This window comes from Bos indicus x Bos taurus, chromosome 17 (assembly GCF_003369695.1).
Source record: "Bos indicus x Bos taurus breed Angus x Brahman F1 hybrid chromosome 17, Bos_hybrid_MaternalHap_v2.0, whole genome shotgun sequence".
NCBI classification, from domain to species: domain Eukaryota; kingdom Metazoa; phylum Chordata; class Mammalia; order Artiodactyla; family Bovidae; genus Bos; species Bos indicus x Bos taurus.
In genome coordinates this window covers 16,831,603-16,850,671 of record NC_040092.1, presented here as the reverse complement: position 1 = coordinate 16,850,671, position 19,069 = coordinate 16,831,603, and the positions used below count along the sequence as shown (strand labels likewise).

Sequence of the window (19,069 nt, the reverse complement as noted above, 5' to 3'; positions counted from 1 at the left end):
CATGTAAGTTTATATAATTTAATTCTTAACAGTAGCTGTGCTTAAGAACTGGCTTGCAGATTTCCTGGAAATTTAGCAAATCAGTTCTGGTTACAGGCTGACTCACTACTGCTTGTTGCCCTCCTTGGACGGGTCGAGTCCTGGTATCTGGAACTTTCGTGGATCAAGGCACAGTTATCAGCCTTTAGTCTACAGTACACATTACTGTGGAACTTTCATTTCCAGGCTCCAGAGACTCTGGTGTGTCTTTGCATGTTGAGTTAGAATCATCTACCTCAAGGCTGCTAACATTCAGCTGGTGAGAACTGACATGGTCATAATGCTTTTGTATGGCCAGTGTCTATTCTGACCAATTACTGCCATGACATACATGATGGTCCTGTATTTTGAACCTCACCTCTGATCCAATTTCCCCGCTGTACCATTTCCTCTGAAGCCTGGAACATTTCCTCTGAAACCTGGAACATCCTCCAGGCATGACTGCAATTCAGTTCAGTTCAGTTCAGTCGCTCAGTCGTGTCCAACTCTTTGCGACCCCATGAATCGCAGCACGCCAGGCCTCCCTGTCCATCACCAACTCCCGGAGTTCACCCAGACTCACATCCATCGAGTCAGTGATGTCATCAAGCCATCTCATCCTCTGTTGTCCCCTTCTCCTCCTGCCCCCAATCCCTCCCAGCATCAGGGTCTTTTCCGATGAGTCAGCTCTTTGCATGAGGTGGCCAAAGTACTGGACTTTCAGCTTCAGCATCACTCCCTCCAAAGAAATCCCAGGGCTGATCTCCCTCAGAATGGACTGGTTGGATCTCCTTGCAGTCCAAGGGACTCTCAAGAGTCTTCTCCAACATCACAGTTCAAAAGCATCAATTCTTCGACACTCAGCCTTCTTCACAGTCCAACTCTCACATCCATACATGACCACAGGAAAAACCATAGCCTCGACTAGATGAACCTTCATTGGCAAAGTAATGTCTCTGCTTTTGAATACGCTATCTAGGTTGGCCATAATTTTCCTTCCAAGGAGTAAGCGTCTTTTAATTTCATGGCTGCAGTCAGCATCTGCAGTGATTTTGGAGCCCAGAAAAATAAAGTCTGACACTGTTTCCACTGTTTCCCCATCTATTTCCCATTAAGTGATGGAACCGGATGCCACGATCTTCGTTTTCTGAATGTTGAGCTGTAAGCCAACTTTTTCACTCTCCACTTTCACTTTCATCAAGAGGCTTTTGAGTTCCTCTTCACTTTCTGCCATTAGGATGGTGTCATCTGCATATCTGAGGTTATTGATATTTCTCCCGGCAATCTTGATTCCAGCTTGTGTTTCTTCCAGTCCAGCGTTTCTCATGATATACTCTGCATATAAGTTAAATGACCAGGGTGACAATATACAACCTTGACGTACTCCTTTTCCTATTTGGAACCAATCTGTTGTTCCATGTCCAGTTCTAACTGTTGCTTCCTGACCTGCATATAGATTTCTCAAGAGGCAGGTCAGGTGGTCTGGTATTCCCATCTCTTTCAGAATTGTCCAAAGTTTATTGTGATTCACACAGTCAAAGGCTTTGGCATAGTCAATAAAGCAGAAATAGATGTTTTTCTGGAACTCTTTTGCTTTTTCCATGATCCAGCGGATGTTGGCAATTTGATCTCTGGTTCCTCTGCCTTTTCTAAAACCAGCTTGAACATCAGGAAGTTCACGGTTCGTGTATTGCTAAAGCCTGGCTTGGAGAATTTTGAACATTACTTTACTAGCATGTGAGATGAGTGCAATGTGTGGTAGTTTGAGCACTCTTTGGCATTGCCTTTCTTTGGGATTGGAATGAAAACTGACCTTTTCCAGTCCTGTGGCCACTGCTGAGTTTTCCAAATGTGCTGGCATATTGAGTGCAGCACTTTCACAGCATCATCTTTCAGGATTTGAAAGAGCTCAACTGGAATTCCATCACCTCCACTAGCTTTGTTTGTAGTGATGCTTTCTAAGGCCCACCTGACTTCACATTCCAGTATGTCTGGCTCTAGGTGAGTGATCACACCATCGTGATTATCTGGGACATGAAGATCTTTTTTGTACAGTTCTTCTGTGTATTCTTGTCACCTCTTCTTAATATCTTCTGCTTCTGTTAGGTCCATACCATTTCTGTCCTTTATCGAGCCCATCTTTGCATGAAATATTCCCTTGGTATCTCTCATTTTCTTAAAGAGATCTCTAGTCTTTCCCATTCTGTTGTTTTCCTCTATTTCTTTGCATTGATTGCTGAGGAAGGCTTTCTTATCTCTTCTTGCTATTCTTTGGAACTCTGCATTCAGATGCTTGTATCTTTCCTTTTCTCCTTTGCTTTTCGCTTCTCTTCTTTTCACAGCTACTTGTAAGACCTCCCCAGACAGCCATTTTGCTTTTTTGCATTTCTTTTCCATGGGGATGGCCTTGATCCCTGTCTCCTGTACAATGTCATGAACCTCCATCCATAGTTCATCAGGCACTCTATCTATCATATCTAGGCCCTTAAATCTATTTCTCACTTCCATTGTATAATCATAAGGGATTTGATTTAGGTCATACCTGAATGGTCTAGTGGTTTTCCCTACTTTCTTCAATTTCAGTCTGAATTTGGCAATAAGGAGTTCATGATCTGAGCCACAGTCAGCTCCTGGTCTTGTTTTTGCTGACTGTATAGAGCTTCTCCATCTTTGGCTGCAAAGAATATAATCAATCTGATTTCGGTGTTGACCATCTGGTGATGTCCATGTGTAGAGTCTTCTCTTGTGTTGTTGGAAGAGGGTGTTTGCTATGACCAGTGCATTTTCTTGGCAAAACTCTATTAGTCTTTGCCCTGCTTCATTCCGTATTCCAAGGCCAAATTTGCCTGTTACTCCAGGTGTTTCTTGACTTCCTACTTTTGCATTCCAGTCCCCTATAATGAAAAGGACATCATTTTTGGGTGTTAGTTCTAAAAGGTCTTGTAGGTCTTCATAGAACCGTTCAACTTCAGCTTCTTCAGCGTTACTGGTTGGGGCATAGACTTGGATTACTGTGATATTGTGATATTGAATGGTTTGCCTTGGAAATGAAGAGAGATCATTCTGTCGTTTTTGAGACTGCATCCAAGTACTGCATTTCGGACTCTTTTGTTGACCATGATGGCTACTCCATTTCTTCTGAGGGATTCCTGCCTGCAGTAGTAGATATAATGGTCATCTGAGTTAAATTCACCCATTCCAGTCCAGAGCAGAGGACAAATCCCCGCTGGGAGGCGTGCCCTCAATTGTGCACAACCCTCTTTCTTTGCCACCTGCCTGGATGTCCCCACACAGGTAACTCCTGGCCTCTTATCTCTACCTCTCATGGGTTCCCAAAGCATTAACCTCTAAAGCCTTCTATGCTCACTCACTCAGATGTGTCCGACTCTCTGTGACCCTCTGGATGGCAGCCTGTGGGATATGTCCCAGAAAGAATACTGGAATGGGTTGCCATTTCCTCCTCCAGGGGATCTTCCTGACCCAGGGATTAAACCCTCATCTCCCACGTCTCCTGCAGGGCAGGCAGATTTTTTCTCGCTGAGCCATGGGGGAAGTCAAAGCCATATAACCTGGATCCACACACTGTACAGGGCCATGCGTCTACAACTAACAGAGGGGTCCCTGTGGATCTCACCCCTTGATTCTGAGGGCCAAGTACACAGGCCATCTCTGAGCTTGGCTCTGCCATCATCCCCCTTGCGCTGGGACATTCTCTCAAGGGTAATTACAACAGTGACAATTACATGAGTCTGATGGGGCTGTCAGAACAGAACACATGGTCTAAACAACAGATGTTTATTTCCTCTTAGTTCTGGAGGCCACAAGTCCATGATCAAGGTGCATCTCCTACAGTTCAGAAGACGTCTACTAGCTAAGCCCTTGCCTGGCCTTTTCTCTATGAGTGCATTTTCCTGGCATCCTCTCCTCCTCTTATGAGTATACCAATCCGACCGGACTAGGGCCCCACCTTTCTGACCTCATTTAACTTTAATTACATTTTCAATATAATGGGAAAGACTAGAGATCTCTTCAAGAAAATTAGAGATACCAAGGGAATATTTCATGCTAAGATGGGTACAATAAAAGACAGAAATAGTATGGACCTAACAGAAGCAGAAGATATTAAGAAGAGGTGACAAGAATACACAGAAGAACCATACAAAAAAGAGCTTCATGACCCAGATAACCATGATGGTGTGATCACTCACCTAAAGCCAGACATCCTGGGATGCAAAGTCAAGTGAGCCTTAGGAAGCATCACTACGAACAAAGCTAGTGGAGGTGATGGAATTCCAGTTGAGCTATTTCAAATCATAAAAGACGATGCTGTTAAAGTGCTGCACTCAATATGCCAGCAACTTTGGAAAACTCAGCAGTGGCCACAGGACCGGAAAAGGTCAGTTTTCATTCTATTTCCAAAGAAAGGCAATGCCAAAGAATGCTCAAACTACCACACAATTGCACTCATCTCACATGCTAGTAAAGTAATGCTCAAAATTCTCCAAGCCAGGCTTCAGCAATACATGAACTGTGAACTTCCTGATGTTCAAGCTGTATTTAGAAAAGGCAAAGGAACTGGTCTGAGCAAGAATGGGGGGCAGGTCACTCTGATGCAGGTACTCCCTGCAAAGTCCAGCCAAGAAATGGGCCTGTCCCCAGTCCTCCCAGGGCTGCCCTCCTGCCAATCTCCAGCTTATGGTTAAGGCTGAGGGGCACTGAGACTGGGCAAAGACCCCAAAGCCTATCAGCTCATCCTTATCAGCTTGTCTGCGGGTCGTTTGGTGTAGGTCTCGCTCACTGGCTTCATTTAAGACCAAATTGCCAACATCCACTGGATCATCAAAAAAGCAAGAGAGTTCCAGAAAAATTTCTACTTCTGCTTTATTGACTACGCCAAAGCCTTTGACTGTGTGGATCACAATAAACTGTGGAAAATTCTTTAAGACATGGGAATATCAGACCACTTTACCTGTCTCCTGAGAAACCTGTATGTAGGTCAGGAAGCAACAGTTAGAACTGGACATGGAACAACAGACTGGTTCCAAATCGGGAAAGGAGTATGTCAAGGCTGTATATTGTCACCCTGCTTATTTAACTTATATGCAGAGTACATCATGTGAAATGCTTGGCTGGATGAAGCACAAGCTGAAATCAAGATTGCCAGAAGAAATATCAATAACCTCAGATATGCAGATGACATCACCCTTACGGCAGAAAGTGAAGAACTAAAGAGCCTCTTGATGAAAGTGAAAGAGGAGAGTGAAAAAGTTGGTTTAAAACTCAACATTCAGAAACTAAGATCATGGCATTCGGTCCCATCACTTCACGGCAAATAGATGGGGAAACAGTGACAGACTATTTTGGGGGGCTCCAAAATCACTGTAGTTGGTGACTGAAGCCACGAAATTAAAAGATGCTTGGTCCTTGGAAGAAAAGCTATGACCAATCTAGACAGCATATTAAAAAAGAGAGACATTACTTTGCCAACAAATGTCCATCTAGTCAAAGCTATGGTTTTTCCAGTAGTCATGTATGTGAGAAGATGTGAGAGCTGGACTATAAAGAAAGCTGAGCACCAAAGAATTGATGCTTTTGAACTGTGGTGTTGGAGAAGACTCTTGAGAGTCCCTTGAACTGCAAGGAGATCCAGCCAGTCCATCCTAAAGGAAATCAGTACTGAATATTCATTGGAAGGATTGTTGCTAAAGCTGAACGCCAATACTTTGGCCACCTGATGAGAGGAACTGACTCACTGGAAAAGACCTTGATGCTGGGAAAGACTGAAGGCAGGAAGAGAAGGGGACGACAGAGGATCAGAGGGTTGGATGGCATCACTGACTTGATGGACACAAGTTTGAGCAAGCTTCGGGAGTTGGTGATGGACAGGGAAGCCTGGTGTGCTGCAGTCCATGGGGTCAAAGAGTCAGACATGACTGAGAGACTGAACTGACCTTTTCAATGGCCCTCTCTCCAAATGCAATTATGTAGAGGGTTGGGGTTTCAACACACAGATTCTGAGCGGACACAATTCAGTCCATAATTAACTAATGATCACTTGAAATGTGGTGGGTCTAAATTAATATATGTTCTAAGTGTAACTGTACATTGTGGATTTCATCATTCACCCATTTTCATCACATGTTTAAAGGAGAATATAAATTTGTCATTAATACCTTTTAAAAAATACCTTTTTATATTGATTACATGTTGAATGATAATATTTTGGATATATTTAGCTAAATATATTAGAATGACTTTCACCTGTTTTTTCCCCCCACTTTTTAATTTTTTTTCAATGTGGACTACTGACAATTTTTAATTTACGTGAACAGATCACATTATATTTCTGCTGGACAGTGGGTGTCCAGAGACCCTCTCAGAGCCGATACAGCCATACCTCTGGTGGCTGGTGGGGAATTGTTCTCTGGGGCCCTGTCTTGATGCCTCCCTTCATCCCCCTTCATCCCTTCCTTCTCCCCAGTTGCTAAAGTCCATAGCTTCCTGCCTCTTCTTGGGTTGAGTCGTCCCATTCAGTCAAAGCTGTGCTGTTACACAGGGTAAAGACTTGGGTGGGCAGCGAAGGAAGGACTTTCTGACCACAGCAGTGAGGAAGGAAACGTCTCCCTGTGATTCTTACTGGGGTCTGGCTCAGAGTGGGAGACATGTAAGAAAAGCCGACCGCCAGCTGCCCACGCTGCCTGTAGCACCCCCTGCTTAGCATGTCTCTTGTGTTTTCTGTTAAAAGAATCTCCATTTCTCACCCTGCCTTGAGTTGCTCTGCCAAAAGCCCCATGTACAACCCCACCTTGGAATGCTACAGGTCCCAGGAAGGAGTTAAGGGGTGAGGAGAGGGCAATTCCACCTCACCCCACAGCAATGAATAAAATATGGTCCCAGATGTCAGTTTGCTCTTGCTACCGTGCAGGAAGGAATTGGTACGGTGGAAAAGCTACGAGTGACACTGTGACAAGGCTCTGGCATTTCAATATATTTCACCGTGTCTTTCTAACAACCCCAGATTATTATATTCACTCTACAGTTAAGGAAACAGAGACTCAGGGAGGTGAAGTAGCTCCTCCAGTGTCACCAGCTGGCAGGTAGCTGGGCCCATATTTGAGACCAAGTCCATCTGACTCTTGGCTACCATGCTGTGGGGTGTGCCATAAAAAGGGAAGAATTTTCTGGAGCACATGAAGACTCTCTTGGCTTGGATTCAGTCCCAGGAAGGAAAGCAGAGGGAATTCTAGGCACAGGACTGGCCTGAGCAAGAATGGGGAGGTCACTCTGGTGCAGGTCACACTGGTACTCCCTGCAAAGTCCAGCCAAGAAATGGGTCTGTCCCCGGTCCTCCCAGGGCCGCCCTCCTGCCAATCTCTGGCTTATGGCCGAGGGGCACTGAGACTGGGCAAAGTCCCACACGCGTCACCCCGTAGCCTATCGGCTCATCCCTATCAGCTTGTCTGCGGGTCGTTCAGTGCGGGGCTCACTCACCGGCTTCGTTTAAGGTCTTTCTTGAGGTTTATTATTTCCTTCTCCATATACCTGATGCTTCTCATTGGCTTTTCTGGGACCTGAGGAAAGTCAAGAAGTGAGAGGAAAAGCATTAGTACAACTGTTAGCAGCGGAGCTGGGCTGCAGGAAGCCCGTGTGCTCACGTGAGACGTCTGATGGGGTTGGAGGGGCCCTTGGGGGTCACAGCATCCTTGTCTCCACCAGAGAGAGGCCCCAGGGCGTGCTGGAAACAGCAAGAGCTTTGGATATGGACACATCTGAGCTCTGATCCTCATTCTGTCTGGTGACTGCCTGTGTGACCTTGGAAAAATTACTCATCCTCTCTGGGTCCTAGTTCCTCCAGCAGAAGAATGGGGGACTATTTCCTACCTTGTTGTGATGATCAAATTAGTTGCTAAATTTCTGACTCACAGCAAGCTTTGGAAAAACAGAAGCTTCTATTATGAGCATTATACTCAGACAAAAAGTTGAATATTGATAATCATTGTTGAAGGTGGCAGAGGTAGTGGATTTAGACAGCTGAATTTTGTCAATATAAAGATGCAAATGTACCCTTCCCACTGCTCCCCTAGCAGGATTTTATGAGTGACTTATCCAAGTGATTGTTTATGGGTTTTTCTTTCCCTTTTTGCTATTCATTTGCCTTTCTTAGCCACTGGGGAAACCTCACAAGATAAATTTATTACTCAAAGGTGGATACTGGGTCAATATAAAGAAGAGAGTTCAATTAACTATATTTTAATATAAAAGTCACTTTTCTCAGTCACCAATTTGGTGAACAATAACAAGACTATTAACTTGATTATCTTGTCTTAAAATTAATTCCTGTAATATTAGGTTTTTTTAATTAAAGGAAATGCCAAGAAATTATGAGAAAATGGATGCTTTCAGAAGAAACTGGGGGGGGGCGAATACATTGTAATGTCTTTTCTGAAGGGCAATTCATCAGTGCATACTAAATGCTGTAAAAGCGGGCATGCCCTTGGGTCTAACGATTCTTCTGCTGTCAGGCATCCTGTGGGACTATCTTTGCACGGGCACAGAGTTTCGTCCACAAAACTGCTAGGATGCTGCCTGTGACAGCAAACTCGTGGAAATCACTTCACAACAGAAGACAGGTTCAGCAATCATGGTGCCTTGTAAGGACAGATTGCTATGCAGCAGTTAAATGTAATGGCAGTATAACAATGTAAAGTGTAGAGATGCTCTGAGGAGTTCTCTGAGAAAGACTCATTACACAGTAATAGGTATTGCATGATTCTTTGTTTTTGGAAAAATGATCTGTTTGAATGTACACATATCAAAAGATATTAAAAAAAAAAACCTCCCTTGTCATGTGGTAATTCTCTCTGGGGTGGGATTATGGCAGATTTTATTACTTTCTCTTAGCTTATGTGATTTTCCCATTGCTCTTCAGTAAATGTTAATCAGTTATATAATAAACAAAGAGAAAAGATTTAAAGAAAAAATAAATGGCAAGTGAAATTTGACCATGGCGGATGGCTGGAACTGTACTGAGAGTGGCTTCTGAAGGCACAGCGAGGACGGGTCAGCTCCTCACTAACAGAAATCACAGTAATGTGGACACGTGGGAGGAGGCATGGTGCCTTCTCAGCAGCCACCATCACCCACTTGCTCCAAAAATAAAATTGGGCTGTGGTGCCTGCTGCTCTGGGCCTTTTGAGTGGAATGAAGAAGGCAGGGAATGGAGCCATATCAAAACTGAATGAATCTGGATGGACCCAGAGATTGTCATACTGAGAGGAGTAAGTCAGAGAAAGACAGATATTGTACGCTATTGATTACATGTGGAATCTAAAAAAATGATACAAATGAAGTTATTCACAAAACAGACACAGCATCACAGATTTAGCAAACGAATTTATGTTTATCCTAGGATAGAGGAGGTTAGGATTGGAGGTTAGATTTGGAGGTTAGGATTGACATATACACACAGCTATGTATAAAATAGATAACTAATAAGGACCTACTGTGAAGCACAGGAAACTCTACTCAATACCCTGTTATGACCTATATGGAAAAGAATCTAGAAAAGAGTAGATACAGGTATATTGTGTGACTGATTCACTTTGCTGTACAGCAGAAACTAATACAACACGGTAAAACAATTATACTCCAAAAAATATTTTTTAAAAATTGCATGACATTTCTGGTGGGGTGGAGGAGATGGAGAGTGGGGTCTGGAGTAGAGAGAAGGGACTGTCACTGGCCTGCCTGATTCTGAACCACTTTTTTCCTGGGTCACCCAGTATGTGTCCTGCGCCAGGCAGCTCAGATTAGAGGTGGAGAATCTACTGCAAGTCCCCAGGTACTCCTTGTTCACTAAATACAGCATGTGTGCGTGCATGCATGCGTGCTCAGTAGTGTCTGACTCCTTGCGACCCCATGGACTGTAGCCTGCCAGACTCCTCTGTTCATCCAATTTTCCAGGCAAGAATACTGGAGTGGGTTGCCATTTCCTTCTCCAGGGAATCTTCTGACCCAGGGATGGAACCTGGGTCTCTTGCATTGGCAGAACGACTCTTCACCATCTGAGCCACCAGGGAAGCCCATGAAGTAAATATAACATATTGCTAAAAGAGACTGAACCCATGTCTCTTGTGTCTCCTGCACTGGCAGGAAGATTCTTTACCACTGGCACCACCTGGGAAGCCCAAATTAAGCACAGAGGATACAAAAATGTATCTGAGACAGCCTTGAATAAGTTCTAGACATGAAACCGGAGAAGGCAATGGCAACCCACTCCAGTACTCTTTTCTGGAAAATCCCATGGACGGAGGAGCCTGGTGGACTGCAGTCCAGGGGGTCGCTAAGAGTCGGACACGACTGAGCGACTTCCCTTTCACTTGTCACTTTCATGCACTGGAGAAGGAAACAGCAACCCACTCCAGTGTTCTTGCCTGGAGAATCCCAGGGATGAGGGAGCCTGGTGGGCTGCCGTCTATGGGGTCGCACAGTCGGACACGACTGAAGCGACTTAGCAGCAGCAGCAGCAGACATGAAACAATGAAGTCATTTATAAACTTTCTCTCTCTAGCTATCATTACCAATAACTTATAGGTAATATATCAAGCTTACCCCAATACACAACGATGTTTCTATCCCTTGGCTGAAAATTGATGGCAAATCTATCAGTTTACATCTTGAGGGATGGTGAAGTAGACTTGAGGGTGGAAAGGTAGACTTCCAAGGAGGCCTGTAAGAATTTCCAGGAGTTCTTCTTAAAACTTCTAAATAATGGACAATGGCTTTTCTCACACTCCTGGTATCCCTTCTCTCCTCTTGATATGGGTTTGCCTGCTAAGACTTCCTGCCCCTCTCCCATGGAGCACTTGTGCCTCGGAAAAAACTCATGGTATCAGCAACAGGGGTGGTCCTAACTGGAGCCAGACAGCACAGAGCCCACCTCACATCGCAGTGACTGGCTGAGGGATGGTCATGTGACCCAGTTTGGACTAATGAGTTACAAGTTTCAAAGAAACATGATTCTTAAGTCTATTTCCTCAGAGACTGTGGACAGAGAAGCAGATACCTGTGGGGGTTGTTGGCAGCCATTTTGTGCCCATGAGGGAGCTACCCTCCAGCTGAAGAAGATGTGGGGAAGAGCAGACAGGAGAGTCAAAGAAAAACCCGTTCTATGGTACCTTGTTGAATTGATCAACCTTCACCAGAACCTGACCTTTTCATGAACATTTCCTTTACTATTTCAGCCAGTTGACTTGGCTTTTTTTTCCCTCACAACCACAGTATTTCTGAAACAGCTTCCTCCCTTAAATGTGTCAGGGCAGCAACAGATCAATAATTATTTCAACCACTTCTCTTTCTCCTCTAGAAAATTAAGATCAGATGATTCCTATCCTGGTGCATTTTTTTCAGTGAAAGCAATGACATTGGCCCTATTTTGAGATCAAACATTTGAAATCAGGGTTGCCTTTTTCTAATCCCCCTCCCCTTTTTTAAGCACCCAATTCCTTCTTTCAGAACCAAAGCAATGTTCATCACAGATGTTATGATTAGAACACATTTATGAACAAAGACAAAATGAACACATTGAGATTTCCTTGCCATAATTTGAAAACCTATGACTGAAATGCTTCCTGGCATCAGCTGTGTACCCTTTAGTCTCCTAAACATCCCAGGTTTCACCCACTTCATGAAGGAACTATGATAACTGTCCAAATTTCAAGTATTTTCCCTGAAATCTCACCTAATGACAGTTGCCTGGGCACCAGGAATTCACACTACTGTAAAAGACTGAGTTTATATAGATTGGGATTGGTGCTGAACAATTTACAGACGCAAAACCAAACTATGTCCTTGGCTTGACACAAGGCTTTAGCGGGAGAAGATTCGCTCCACAAGTGCTGAAATTATTGCAGTATTTCAGTGGATTCTTAGAGACCATTATTATTGTGGTAACTGTTTAATTACAAGTGAAATAAGCCACTGACAATAACGGGCATTGAGTGAGGGAGTGTTGGCTGTCAGGATATTTATAAACACACTTCGATGTGAGCACAATGAGAAGTTCACAAAGCGTCCAAGAACTGCCATCTCTACAACCTTTCTAGAGGGCAATTTCACCATATGTAATGACAAGTCTTAAAAATACATGTTCTTTTGCTAAAGCAAATCTGCTTCTAGCCAAGAAAATTATGCAGCAAGGATAAAAAAAAGATTTATCCATGAGGATGTCTACCACAGCAGTGTCAGTAATAGTGAAAAACATCTACATGTCCAGCAACAGGCACTGGGCGAATAAACTGTGGTCAAGCCAGACAATGGTGTATGATGATCTGAATTTGGTGCTACTGTTTAATGTTGCTGAGATGCATACTCAACTGATGTGGAAGGGAGTATAATTTCAAGGGAAAAATGAATGTTACAGATACAAAGCGTTTAAGAGCTTAGATCATAGAGAGTTTTAAGGTTTACATTCATAAAAATCTATAGAAATTCCTAAAAATATATATAAACTGATATAAACTATGATTTAAAACATTGATACATGGCAAAGTATAAGCAGGTAGTAAGTGTTAGTCGCTCAGTCGTGTCCGACTCTTTGTGACCCCGTGGGCTGTAGCCTGCCAGGCTCCTCCGTCCATAGGAATTCTCCAGGTAAGAATACTAGAGTGGGTTGCCATTCCTTTCTCCAGGGGATCTTCCAACCCAGGGATGGAACCTGGGTCTCTTGCATTAGCAGAATGACTCTTCACCATCTGAGCCACCAGTGAAGTCCATGGAAGTAAATACAACCTATTGTTAAAAGGGATGTTATCTTTGACTGCTTGAACTGTAGATAAATAATAATTTTTATTTTGGCTACATTTTTTCCCTGATTCTAAAATAGTTTACTTATATCAACTATCTAATAATAAAATAATAGCATTGTTCTTATTTGTAAAGCAATTCTGACTATCAGAATAAGCAAAATGTAAGTTTTTAATGTTGTTTTAAATGAGTAATCTAAGAGCCTGGAATGATGTAATTTAAAAGTCTATTTTGGGCACAAATGAACTTATCTACAAAACAGAAATCGAGTTACAGCTGTATTAACAGAAAACAAACTTACGGTTACTGGTGGGGGGAACAAACTAGAAGATTGAGATTGACACATACACACTGCTATATATAAAACAGACAATTAATAAGGGCCTATTGTACAGCACAGGGAACTCTACTCAATGCTCTGTAATGACCACTATGGAAAGGAAGCTAAAAAAATAGTGTGTGTCTATGTATGTATGTGTGTATGTATGTGTGTGTGTGTGTGTGTATATATGTGTGTATATATATGTGTATATATATATATATATATAAATACATATAACTGATTCACTTTGCTGTAGAGCAGAAACTAACACGACACTGTAAATGAACTGTGTTCAGTGTGTTCATTTACTCAGTCGTGTCTGACTCTGTGAGACCCCAGGGACTGTAGCCCGCCAGGCTCCTCTGGCCATGGGATTTTCCTGGCAAGAATACTGGAGTGGGTTGCCATTCTTTCCTCCATGGGATCTTCCTGACCCAGGGATCAAATCTGTGTCTCCTGTATCTCCCACAGTGCAGGCAGGTTGTTCACTGCTGAGCCACCAGGGAAGCCCCTATGTAAATAAACTGTACTCTAGTAAATAAATAAATAAAGTATGTTTTAACACACAGTATCAGGCAGGGGTACAGGCAGGAAATCATGCTAGACAGTTCATGCTAGATAGTTCAAGACTGTAATTTAGGGGAGCAGTTACAAAGGTGTCAGAAGAGCTGAAAACCCAAATTAGGGAAGATAAGTCATGCTGCTGCTGCTGCTGCTAAGTCACTTCAGTCGTGTCCGACTCTGTGCGACCCCATAGACGGAAGCCCACCAGGCTCCCCCGTCCCTGGGATTCTCCAGGCAAGAACACTGGAGTGGGTTGCCATTTCCTTCTCCAATGCATGAAAGTGAAAAGTGAAAGTGAAGTCGCTCAGTCATGTCCGACTCCTAGCGACCCCATGGACTACAGCCTACCAGGCTCCTCCATCCATGGGATTTTCCAGGCAAGAGTACTGGAGTGGGGTGCCATTGCCTTCTCCGAAGTCATGCTAGAGATTAGCAAAATGAAACTTCTACCACTTCCGGTGCTAGAAGGACTAAGGGAAAAGGTAGCCTTCAGAAGCTCTAGAATTGGGCCACTTGGCAGAAGCTGGACTTGTGGAAGAGAAGTATTTTCAGCTGAAGGTGCCACCGGAAGCTGAGTGAGAGATGGGGAGAAACACAGTAGCTTGCCTCCTTCTCTCTCTCCCTCTTTTTCTCCCTCCCTCCAATTTCCTGCTCCACCTCCTACTGGCTAAACCTACAGGGAAGCCAGTTGGCAAGCGTGCCTGGGAAATGTAGTTTGCAAGGATCAGTCTTCCACGGGGAGTAGGAAATGAAAATGACTCCTTCCACCCCCTCACCAATGGTTATGCTACAGCTTATACAAATGCCTTGGCTCCAGGTGCTGATCAATTATTTTGAGACTACAAAGCTGGTTTTCCCTTTAATCGAGGACCCATTTGCAGATGATAACTTTGTACATCCCTTATCTTTTGATTCTAAGCCTGACACACCCAGAATTTCCTGTGGCTAAGATGCATATCCAGAATTAGGATCATTCTAGCCCTCTCAAGATCATTATCAAAACCCACCTTTCAAGAAAATGCAGAACTCTCCAACTTTTCCCAGTTTCTTTCTCCAGGAAGTACTGTATATTCCAGATCTCGGAGACCAGCTCTGTTTGCATCAAAACTCCTGTGTTCTGTGTACCACACCCTTTAGATCCTTCCTGCTGAAAAACAAGCTTATGCTAAGTATTTCCTCCCTACAGACATTGACTGAGGTGTCTCCTTACTGAGGTAACACATTTGCAATACAACTCTACGTTTTAGATCATCATCTGGTTAAGAAATGAACTAACAGATACCAGGAAAAGATTTTAAAAAAGGAGAAAATAAAAGCCAAGTACAATCCGATCACCTTTGTTTAATTTCTGTGACTATCCCTAGCTGACTTTCATAAAAGCTATCCTGGGAGACTTGATTTTGTCTTTGCTTCCCTCGGGTGTGCCCCTGGTCTTAAGATCCTTCAGTTCTTCCATTGCTCTGCAGAGTGTGGGTGGCGCCTCCATTCTCTGCTGCCTGGAAAACCGAGGCGAATCTCTGCCCTGTCCCCTTCTGTATCACGTGTCCTGCCTCTCATCTACATATGGGTCTCTGAGGGCAGGGCTGTGAGAAACGCAATGTGACGTCCTATAATGCATCAGGTTGAAAGATGATGCATTTGCATAGACCCATAGTGGAGCCTGAGGTAGGGATGGTTTTGGGGCAGGTACATTCACATTCAGGGGCTTATTACCCTGTGGCTCAGTGGTAATGAATCTGTCTGCAATGCAGGAGATGCAGGAGACATGGGTTTGATCCCTGGGTTAGAAAGATACCCTGGAGGAGGAAATGGCAACCCACTCTAGTATTCTTGCCTGGAGAATCCCATGGACAGAGAAACCTAGTGGGCTATGGTCCATAGGGTTGCAGAGTTTGGACATGGCTAAAGTGACTTAGGGCATGCACACACACTTACTTACATTTAATACTCATGTGCTGGGACTGTTTTAAACAGTAGCATTTGGAAACGATTTCGCTTAACCTGATAGCTGACAGGTGGAGGTGGAAGGAATGCATGGAAAGATCTTTGTTGTCCAAAAGGCCCAGGTTGGGGTCCTAATTCTGTCACTTCACTGTCGGGTAACCGGGCAAGTCACACACCTGCCCTGAGTCTATTCCTCATCTGTGAAGAGGACCTAATGCTGTTTACCAATGACATTATCATTCACCTATGTGCCATACACAAGCCTAAGTGTGTTCTTCTTTGAAATACATGATTCCACTTAGTCCTCGCCTCATTATTATTCTTCCCGTTTTACAGACGAGCAAATTGAGGCTTCGAAAGCAGAAATCAACATGCTATTAAATGGCAAAGTCAGGCACTGAGATCAGTTCAAGTGACATCAAAGCACGTGCCTTGTTTTAGGTTTCTGTTCTTGTCTCTCTCTGTTACTGTATAAGTCTCAGCATTATAATTCAACATCTGTACATACTATGAAGTGATACTACAAGTCTAAAACCATCCATCACCAAATAGGTGGCCTCCACCTGCTGTGTCACTCACCTCCCCAACCACCTTTCCTTCTGGTAACCACTAATCTGTTCTCTTAATCTATATACTTGTTTTTGTTTCATTTATGGATTTTTGATTCCACATATGAGTGAAATCATACAGTATTTGTCTTTCTCTGTCTTATTTATTTCACTTAGCATAGTACCTTTAAGGCTCATCCATGTTGTGACAAATGGCTGGATTTCATTCTTTTTATGGCTGAGAAGTATTACACATGCACACACACACACACACACACACACACACACACACTCCACATCTTTTTTATTTATTCATCCATTGATGGCCACTTGGATTGTTTTCATATCTTGGCTATTGAAGTGGAACATTTAGGTCTCATATGGCAGTTCTGTTCTTAATTTTTTGAGGAATCTCCATACTGTTTTCCTGAGTGGCTGCACCAATTTGCAGTCCCATCAACAGTGTACGAGGTCTCCCTTCCCTCCACATTCTCCCATTCTTGTCTTTTAGATAGTGACCAGTCTAACAGGTGTGAAGTGATATCTCACTGTGGCTTTGATTTGCATTTCCCTGACCAGACGGTCAACACCGAAATCAGACTGATTATATTCTTTGCAGCCAAAGATGCAGAAGCTCTATACAGTCAGCAAAAACAAGACCAGGAGCTGACTGGGGCTCAGATCATGAACTCCTTATTGCCAAATTCAGACTTAAATTGAAGAAAGTAGGGAAAAACCACTAGATCACTCAGGTATGACCTAAATCAAATACCTTATGATTATACAATGGAAGTGAGAAATAGATTTAAGGGCCTAGATCTGATAGATAGAGTGCCTGATGAACTACGGAATGAGGTTCTGACACTGTACAGCAGACAGGGATCAAGACCATCCCATGGAAAAGAAATGCAAAAAAGCAAAATGGCTGTCTGGGGAGGCCTTACAAATAGCTGTGAAAAGAAGAGAAGTGAAAAGCAAAGGAGAAAAGGAACAATATAAGCATCTGAATGCAGAGTTCCACAATAAGAGATAAGAAAGCCTTCTTCAGCGATCATTGCAAAGAAATAGAGGAAAATAACAGAATGGGAAAGACTAGAGATCTCTTCAAGAAAATTAGAGATACCAAGGGAACGTTTCATGCAAAGATGGGCTCGATAAAGGACAGAAATGGTATGGACCTAACAGAAGCAGAAGATATTAAGAAGAGATGGCAAGAATACACAGAACCATACAAAAAAGATCTTCACGACCCAGATAATCACGATGGTGTGATCACTCACCTAGAGCCAGACATCCTGGAATGTGAAGTCAGGTGGGCCTTAGAAAGCATCACTACAAACAAAGCTAGTGGAGGTGATGGAATTCCAGTTGAGCTCTTTCAAATCCTGAAAGATGATGCTGTGAAAGTGCTGCACTCAACATGCCAGCAAATTTGGAAAACTCAGCAGTGGCCACAGGACTGGAAAAGGTCAGTTTTCATTCCAATCCCAAAGAAAGGCCATGCCAAAGAATGCTCAAACTATTGCACAATTGCACTCATCTCACATGCTAGTAAAGTAATGCTCAAAATTCTCCAAGCCAGGCTTCAGCAATATGTGAACCGTGAACTTCCTGATGTTCAAGCTGGTTTTAGAAAAGGCAGAGGAATCAGAGATCAAATTGCCAACATCCGCTGGATCATTGAAAAAGCAAGAGAGTTCCAGAAAAAACATCTGTTTCTGCTTTATTGACTATGCCAATGCCTTTGACTGTGTGGATCACAATAAACTGTGAGAAATTCTGAAAGAGATGGGAATACCAGACCACCTGATCTGCCTCTTGAGAAATCTGTATGCAGGTCAGGAAGCAATAGTTAGAACTGGACATGGAACAACAGACTGGTTCCAAATAGGAAAAGGATTACGTCAAGGCTGTATATTGTCACCCTGCTTATTTAACTTATATGCAGAGTACATCATGAGAAACGCTGGGCTGGAAGAAGCACAAGCTGGAATCAAGATTGCCGGGAGAAATATCAATAACCTCAGATATGCAGATGACACCACCCTTATGGCAGAAAGTGAAGAGGAACTAAAAAGCCTCTTGATGAAAGTGAAAGTGAAGAGTGAAAAAGTTGGCTTAAAGCTCAACATTCAGAAAACGAAGATCATGGCATCCGGTCCCATCACTTCATGGGAAATAGATGGGGAAACAGTGTCAGACTTTATTTCTTTGGGCTCCAGAATCACTGCAGATGGTGACTGCAGCCATGAAATTAAAAGACGCTTACTCCTTGGAAGGAAACTTATGACCAACCTAGATAGCATATTCAAAAGCAGAGACATTACTTTGCCAACAAAGGTTCATCTAGTCAAGGCTATGGTTTTTCCTGTGGTCATGTATGGACGTGAGAGTTGGACTGTGAAGAAGGCTGAGCGCCGAAGAATTGATGCTTTTGAACTGTGGTGTTGGAGAAGACTCTTGAGAGTCCCTTGGACTGCAAGGAGATCCAACCAGTTCATTCTGAAGGAGATCAGCCCTGGGATTTCTTTGGAAGGAATGATGCTAAAGCTGAAACTCCAGTACTTTGGCTACCTCATGCAAAGAGTTGATCATTGGAAAAGACTGATGCTGGGAGGGATTGGGGGCAGAAGGATAAGGGGACGACAGAGGATGAGATGGCTGGATGGCATCACTGACTCGATGGATGTGAGTCTGGGTGAACTCCGGGAGTTGGTGATGGACAGGGAGGCCTGGCGTACTGCGATTCATGGGGTTGCAAAGAGTCAGACACGACTGAGCGACCAAACTGAACTGAACTGATGATTATAGAGATGCCGAATGTCTTTTCATGTATCTGTTGACCATCGGGATACATCTTCCTTAAAAA

At 43.4% G+C, this 19,069-nt stretch overlaps 1 protein-coding gene across 6 annotated transcripts in view; it reads right to left on the bottom strand.

The window, feature by feature from the left end:
* CCDC60 (coiled-coil domain containing 60) overlaps positions 1-19,069 on the bottom strand; it is a 173,394-nt gene that overhangs the window by 86,951 nt on the left and 67,374 nt on the right. For all 6 annotated transcript variants that reach the window (XR_003515216.1, XR_003515217.1, XM_027566743.1 and 3 more), the window contains exon 2: positions 7,510-7,589. Coding sequence is in view for 4 of the 6 variants with exons in the window: in XM_027566743.1 (XP_027422544.1) it covers positions 7,510-7,589 (80 nt within the window). In the remaining 2 variants the exon portion in view is untranslated. The remainder of the gene's footprint in view (positions 1-7,509; positions 7,590-19,069) is intronic.